The 8,408-nt window shown below is 39.4% G+C and overlaps 1 protein-coding gene across 1 annotated transcript; it reads left to right on the forward strand.

Annotated features, from left to right (window-relative positions):
- Window positions 1-93: 93 nt before the first annotated feature.
- tuba5 (tubulin alpha 5) lies at window positions 94-6,533 on the forward strand. Its single transcript, XM_008277777.1, has 5 exons — window positions 94-232; window positions 2,406-2,631; window positions 3,346-3,494; window positions 4,910-5,590; window positions 5,663-6,533. The coding sequence occupies exons 1-5, from the start codon at window positions 230-232 to the stop codon at window positions 5,954-5,956; spliced, it is 1,353 nt and encodes a 450-aa protein (XP_008275999.1). The 5' UTR covers window positions 94-229; the 3' UTR covers window positions 5,957-6,533.
- Window positions 6,534-8,408: the final 1,875 nt, after the last annotated feature.

Below are 8,408 nucleotides of genomic sequence, written 5' to 3' on the forward strand. Positions count from 1 at the left end.
CCTCCTCCTAAAGCCCTGAATCAGCACCTTCAGACAGACAGACAGACACCAGAGAGGCGTCTGCACATATAAAGGGCGGCAGGCAGCAAGCAGGACAGAGTGGCACTGTGGTGGTGGAGACACGTTACTCGTCCCGGGACACTGCAGAGGAAATATCGTCTGTCTGCCTGCTGGAGCCTTATCGAAATATCAATTGCAAAACTTCTCACTACTGTCACCTGAAGACAACATGGTAAGAGAATTGGAAATGGAGCAACTTTGATATTTGGTCATTTGGTTCCATTAATTGTACATAATATATCATATATTATTATGTATATTAGAAGTGTATGTATTACTTTTTCCAGATCACCTGACTGTTTTGTCTGCATATGCAATGTTTGATCAAACCTCCCCAACACTCTGCACTGAATGTATTTGAACTACATTTCATTTACTGTTTGCACTTTTCGTGTTAACTATTGCATACATTCTGAATTTCCGGTGTGTTATGTATTGACGCCCTCCCTTCACCTCTTCATCTTCAGCTTGTAGCCTTTTTACTGGTAAATATTTAACTTTCCAGATGTCTTTATTAATGTTCATGTTCTTCTTCAGCCTACCCGTGTCTTACAAATGTCACTCAACAACCAAAAAATCATCTAAGGGGATGTTTCTCCCTTCAGGGGAAACAAGCTGAAATTCTCAACATGTTCGAACCTGACTGCTGGAAGCACTTGGAAAACACAACAGTGAAGGATTTGAATAAGCTCGTCCTGTTTTTGATGTGTTTACACTTAACATAATTAGAAGAGCTGACGCAAATATGAGAAATAAGTCAGATATTTTTGCATTGCACTCTGAGCTGCATACCTAAGTTTTAAATTGACTTAATTGTGAATTTGAACCACAGTTGAAATTTAAATATTACTGTATTTCTGCTGGAAATAAATATTTTTTTAATGATAATCTTCAGGCATCTAAAATGTAAAACTGCTTTTTAAAATAGAGCTTATAGACGTGTAGATATGGGAAGTCAACGTTGTTCCAGATAATGATGCACCATATGGAAACAAAGAAAGGAGAACTAAAACAGCAACTGTGGCAATTCAACACTTTATAATATTTTCTTTTGGAATTGAAATATCATTTATCTGCACTTTAAACTGAGAAAACATAAGTATATTGGGTATATCAGGTTGAGCTGGCATCCCACGTACAGGGGCTAAAGTTCCAACACAGTGGTAGTAAGTTCAAGTCACTTTTCTGTCTCTCTCTTCACTATACTATCCAATAAAGGCCAAAAAAAATGTAGTATTTTGTCATTGTGCAATTTTACTGGAAGACTTGATTTGACCTTACTAATAATATATGACATGTTGCTAAATTTTCATGAGTCAAATTTGAAAAAAGTCAAATAAGATCAAAATATCTAGTTACTCAAGTTGGAGTTGTAAAAAAAGATCAAAGAGTCCTATCAAGGGGTACATGTCAAAGTAAAAGGTGCGATGAAAAAAGTTCAGATTCTGTTCCTGCTGGATTCTGCCAGGGCATAGAACAAACATCTGGATCCGCGTTACCTGCCCTTTTGTGCTGACTTGCAAGTACACATTTGCGATTTCAGCATAGACCTGCGGAAGTATCACCGTGTCAAAGTCTGTGAATGTCTCGATCCAGAGCCCAGAATGACCCAGCTTTAATGTTGAGGATCATCATGTTGAGGCCCACCAAGAGTTGGGTCTCCAACTACAACCTGGAGACCAAACAGCATCCTCAGATCAGGAGCGCAACCAAGTTATCTTTAACATTCACCCAGTGCCGGACTGTCAACATCGAGTTCTACAGTAACGTCCTGAGGCATTTAAAAGAGAATATTTGGTGCAAATGAGCTGAACAGCACAATGGCTTTGTTTTGTTTTTTTTTTTGCTTCTTGGAGATCTTCTGTAGCTCTTAGAAATACTTTAACCTAAATGACGGAGAATCTACATAGACTCCCTACAACTTCTTCCTCTTACCCAAAGTGAAATTCAAGTTGAAAACTCACTGTTTCAACAGTGTTGGACATCTATTGTGCATTGCAGACAGTGCAAGACATTCTTACAGAACAGGGATTCCAGGCTTTCAGGGAGAGTTACATGTGTGGCAGGAGCACTGGGAGCAGTGCATCTCTGCACAAGGAGATTACTTATACAAAGAGAGTGTTTTTTTTATTTATTTATTTATCTATCTGTCTATCTATCTATCTATCTATCTATCTATCTATCTATCTATCTATCTATCTATCTATCTATCTATTTATTTATTTATTTATATCATTGGCACAGTCTCACTTGATCACACCAATTAGCTCTCTGCCCACCCATCCCAGGTTTCTGTTTTTATAACTGTTTTTATCAAAAAGGTCTGTATTATTTTTTCTGCACAGAGAGAGTGCATCTCCATCCATGTGGGCCAGGCAGGTGTCCAGACAGGAAATGCATGCTGGGAGCTGTTCTGCCTCGAGCACGGCGTCGGTCCGGACGGTGTCTTCCTGGACGGTCCAGTAGAGGCAAACTCTCGTGAAGATCCATTCAACACCTTCTTCAATACTGGAAGCTTTGGCCGTCATGTTCCACGAGCAATATATGTAGACCTGGAGCCCACAGTAGTCGGTGAGTCTAAGTCCATTAAATGTGTTTATTTGAACCCTCTTTATCTTTCTTTTATCACCACCGTCTAATTATGTGTGGCCGTACATGTAGTGTGACGCATCTCCATCAACATGGGTCATGTAGGTAACACTGGTAACCAAGCAACAAGTGCAATAATGACTCCTTTACCTCTTTTTCAATGTGCATTATGTAAATATCAGGATGTACAACGCAGTGTCAATGGATTTTAGCAAGAAAAATGTTTTTCTTTCAATATGTTGTGTGAATTGTGCAGAAGCAGCTTTACCCTGGAAGACAAAGTTCCACAAACTACATCACTACAAATGATCATGAATTACAATTTTGTATTCTCTCCCAGGTGGTTTAATGCTGTGGCTGATGTATGCCAAGCATTATTTATATTTTTGACTTGCCAAATAACCTCTTGGTACATTTTGTCAGTTTTGTAACTGCATGCTATATGACATTGGAATGAAAACCTAATTGTAACAGCTTCTTTGTTACATTAAATACAAAAAAAATCTAGATATTTTTTGCATCATTTTACACAAAATTGCTATGAAGTCAACCTGATTTAGGTCTTCATATCTCGACTGTAAAAATGTTAAGCTTAATCATGAGTTTGCCACATTAATTGGTTGATGAGGATGTAAAGAGATAAACTACATGTCCACATTTGTTGTAGTCTGTTCTGAATGAAGTCTTTCTGTCCAGATGAAGTGAGGGTCGGGAAGTACAGAGAGCTGTTCCACCCTGAGCAGCTGATCTCTGGAAAGGAGGACGCAGCCAACAACTACGCTCGTGGCCATTACACTGTTGGGAAAGAAATCATTGATGGAGTCATGGAGCGCGTTCGTAAAATGGTCAGTAATAATGTCAGATGAGATTTTTCACATGAATAAATATAAACATCCCATTTACAGAGAACTAAGAGGATGCTGTTATTGTAATTCCTGTTTTTCTTCCTCATTGAACAAGCTCTAAACTAATTCATCAGCAGGCCACAGGAACCTTCTGTTCTATATTTGCAGTTCATTCTCTCTCTTGTTGAGTCTGCTTCATTAAAAACAGGCACATTTTTCATTGTATCAAACACTGTATGCTTTTAACCGCGCAAATACCGACATGTCACCATTGACCTGCAATTGGTCAGATGTAAGTCCTCCAACAATCATACCAATAAAACTGTTAACAAACAATTTCCTTTACTACCAAGCACATAAAATGCTAAATAAAGAAATTAATACTAAAAAAATAACAAATGCAGAACGCATCATTGTTCAAAATTGACTGACGACATGTCAAATGTCAGTCGTCTGTGCAACAGTCTTGATGAGGTAAAAGCCAACAAAGCATTTTCAATTGGTCACAAATATTTTCCTGGTCGGTGCTCGAGCTTCCAAGCACCCAATGAATCGTTGCCCATGTTTTGGGGAATATGCATATTTACTTTCTTGAAAAGAGTCAGTTGAGAAAACTGATACCACTCTCATGTCTGTACAATATAAAGCTGTTTGGGTTATTATAAATCAGCCTCCCATTCCAAGATATGGTTTGACATGCCATAAAACTATTTTACACCTCCATTTTTGTACGGATTTAACAAATGAGATGTATTAATAGATACTCCAGCTCAAACTCTTGGACAAATCCAGATTAGTTGTCTCCCACTGTTTTCAGGCCTCATTTTAAGCTAAACTAGTGGGCTGCAGTTTCGTTTTTGAACAGCCTGGTATGAGAATAGTATCAGTCTCATGTAAATGCAACCATTTTTCTCAATATGTTGAACTATTCCTTCAATTCTGTCACTGTCATCTTCTGACATTTGCTGCTCTAAGAAGCTTTACTGCAGTTATATTTAATGTAATTGCTGAATGTATTAAAAGTATTTTGAAACAAGCAAATTTTCTGCCTCAAAACAACTAAAGGCAAACATGGCACAGTAGTGTTTGTGTCGCTCTCTTTTAGCTCCATTTTTGGTCTCCACCAACTCCTGTGGCAAAAATCTGGTCCTAAATGCTGCAGTCTGTTCACAAGCTACTTCACTTTTTCTGTTCGTTTGGCGCTGAGCAGCAGCACTACAGCAGGTTTTAAAATCTTTTTTTGAATTAGACAGTGAACTAAAACTCACCATGAATCTCCATAAAGCTCAGAGGAGCTGCAGATTCTGAAATAACTCCTTTAATATTATCACCTTGTCATTTAATACACTGTTACCGAAGGAATATATATTCTAGCTGCTTTAAATCAGTGCAGACTGTTGTCTCTCTCTCATCAGACGGACCAGTGCACAGGCCTGCAGGGCTTCCTCGTCTTCCACAGCTTTGGAGGAGGGACTGGCTCTGGCTTCACCTCTCTGCTGATGGAGCGTCTGTCTGTAGACTACGGCAAGAAATCCAAGTTGGAGTTTGCGGTGTACCCAGCTCCCCAGGTGTCTACTGCCGTGGTGGAGCCCTACAACGCCATCCTGACCACCCACACCACCCTGGAGCACTCTGACTGTGCCTTCATGGTTGACAATGAGGCCATCTACGACATATGCCGACGCAACATGGACATCGAGAGTCCTGGTTACATCAACCTCAACAGATTGATCGGTCAGATAGTTTCCTCCATCACCGCCTCCCTTCGTTTCGACGGCGCCCTCAATGTCGATCTCATGGAGTTCCAGACCAACTTGGTGCCATATCCTCGTATCCACTTCCCTCTGGTGACTTACTCGCCCATCATCTCTGCTGAGAAGGCGTACCATGAGCAGCTGACCGTGTCCGAGATCACCAGCGCATGCTTTGAACCGACCAATCAGATGGTGAAGTGTGATCCCCGTCACGGCAAATACATGGCCTGCTGCCTGCTGTACCGAGGCGATGTCGTGCCAAAGGATGTAAATGCTGCCATTGCAAACATAAAGACCCGACGTTCCATTCAGTTTGTCGACTGGTGCCCCACTGGCTTCAAGGTGAGTAGCACATGGAGGTGAGGGGTACAATTTGAGATGCGTTTCTACTGAATATTCTCTTTGTCTCGACAGGTCGGCATTAATTACCAACCACCGACTGCTGTTCCTGGTGGAGACCTGGCTAAAGTCCAGAGGGCTGTGTGCATGCTGAGCAACACCACTGCTATTGCTGAGGCCTGGTCTCGTCTCGACCACAAATTTGACCTCATGTACGCTAAGCGTGCATTCGTCCACTGGTATGTGGGCGAAGGAATGGAGGAGGGAGAGTTCGCAGAGGCCAGAGAGGACCTGGCCTGTCTGGAAAAAGATTACGAAGAGATGGGCCAAACGAATCCCGATTCTGAAAATGATGAGGATGAATGCTAATCTTGAGGCCTTAGGCTGAGCTAGTAAAGCAGTTATTGTCTCCTTATTTTTTTTTCTTCTAAGCTAGAGTTAACCAAAGTAATGACATGTCTGTGTGGATTCTCAGTCATCCAGGTCATGATAATCCTAAGAGCTTTGGCTAAAGGTGACTGGATTTCACTTTGAGAGCTGAAAAAGCCTCTCCAACAAGAGATGAACATCTTCAGGAACCAAAAAGAGAGGTCCAGATGCTTTTTACTGCAGCTCTTAGGACAAAGCAATGACCTTTCTCACGGCCTTGTTTTTTATAGTACTTGCTTTAGATTCAAAGATCAAAGTTGGGTTTGAATAGTAGTCTGAAATAAAGCTTGTCTCGATATATTGTGTGAAACGTTTTACAGACACAGTGGTCCAAGCGCTCTAAGACGGTAACTTGCATTTACCACAAGACCATTAAAAATCCTTCAGGGGATCTTTGTTGCATGCTCCCCCTCCCCCTCCTCTGCTTACATTTCCTGTCTGCATATTACAGAATAAAACCAAACACTTCAAGACCAATGTGCAAGCTAACTGATTAAAATAAGCTATTATCAAACAACATGGTTGTTTTTTTCAGATCTGACTACATCCTTGAAAGTTCACCCAAAATGCACTTTTTGGATTTTTCTCCAGTAAACTTTAAAGGTGGTGACGGATGTCCGCTCTCCCTGAGCCTGGTTCTGTGAGAGGTTTCTTTCTGTTAAAAGGGGCTTGTTTCTCTCTACTGTCACTGATATGATGCTCAAAGGGAATCTTTGAATGGGTTGAGTTTTCAATGTGTAATTTTGTAGGGTTTTAACCACATTTTTTCAGTTAGTAAGGTCCATTTGCATCCTGTGCAACCTGAATATTTAATTTAGTCAAGTAAATTTGCATATTTGCCAACCTCAACATTTAAATCAGTCAGGTACATTTGCACAATACGTATTTGTAAGGTTTTAATTATATTATTAAGGTTAGTCAGGAAAAGTTGTCATTTATATAATATTGTAGGGTCTTAGGTCAGTAAACACTTAGGTTAGTCAGAAACATTTGCATAATTAATGATATTGTAGAGTTTTACCTTTAGTATGTTAAATTTGCATGAATCATAATATTGTAGGGTCTTGACCTTAATATTAAAATTAAACTGTCAAATTTGCATAGCTAATAATATAGTAGTATCATAACCATAATGCTGAAATTACAGGAAGTAATTTTGCATAATTAATATTATAAGGGATTTATCTTATTAATTGATGTGTTGTTTTAAATGTGCTACATAATTTTTTTATTTTCGAAAGCATCCTTACTAAATCAGCGAAAAGAGACATGAGGGCTACTTTGTCTGCACATAAGATTTTTTGTTAGTTTGTTTTAAATGAAGAAGAACCGTGTTGTAGTTTTAATGAGTACTTCCTGTCTCTGGGGGCTCTGTGGGTCCGGGCTGAGTACAGTAGCAGCAGCTGACGGTCTGCAGCTCAGCAGCAGATGTTTGAAAACCTTCAAACGTCCAATCAGACGGACTATTTAAACAACGAGTCCCGGCAGCCGTGAAGGTGTCACCTGCACATATCCATCCGCGGGAGTGTAAACACAAGACAATCTACAAAGAAGAGGATTGTTTCACTGACTGTCATTTACATTTACTCGCTCCACCTGCCAGCATGGTTCCTCATTCTATCCACGACTACATTCTATTTATTGTAGGCTCTTGGTCAAGTGGAGGGGGAAAAAAAATCAAGAGTTGCTGGGGTGTTGTTCGATTTGAGGCCTGTGGACATCATGGTCGCCTGTAGACTGCAGGATCATAAGGTTCCTCTGCATTACATTTGGACACACACTGAGGAAACACTAACATAAAAATCCTGCATTCAAAGTTTTGCATAAGTAGAAAAACAAGACATCAAAATAATCTGTAACTTTAGTTAGTTATTAAGCATCCATAACGCAGGATGTGACGTAAATGTAAGTTACATCTAATGTTGTGTAGAATTTCATATTATTTTGTATGGGTTTCACATTTTTAACAGTGTTAGTGTTAATGTCAATCATCATTAAGTTTGCTGTAAATTGCTTAAATTTTTCTGCCATCAGTTTGCAGAATAATGACTCCTGAATCTACAACTTGACTGCATCATTCTTTCCCCCCAGATTTTATTTGTAACATACATCAAGAAAACTAATTTTATAATCAAAATTTAAAACAAACAAGCAAAAAAAAATAAAAAAAGGCTCTCTATACACATGGTCACTGTTAGTGATTATATAACATGACTGCATTCTTATCATCTGACACATTTAAAAACTGATGCGTTTTCATGTATACCATTTTAATTTGGCAACCGTGGGGCTGATAGTGTAAATCAATACAACTTTATCTTATGGAACCTGTAATTATATATTGAACTGTTGCCAATTTGTTGATCACATTATGCATTACTAATATGATTAG

The sequence above is a fragment of the Stegastes partitus genome, unplaced genomic scaffold, assembly GCF_000690725.1.
Source record: "Stegastes partitus isolate 25-593 unplaced genomic scaffold, Stegastes_partitus-1.0.2 Scaffold4, whole genome shotgun sequence".
Classification (NCBI taxonomy): Eukaryota; Metazoa; Chordata; class Actinopteri; family Pomacentridae; genus Stegastes; species Stegastes partitus.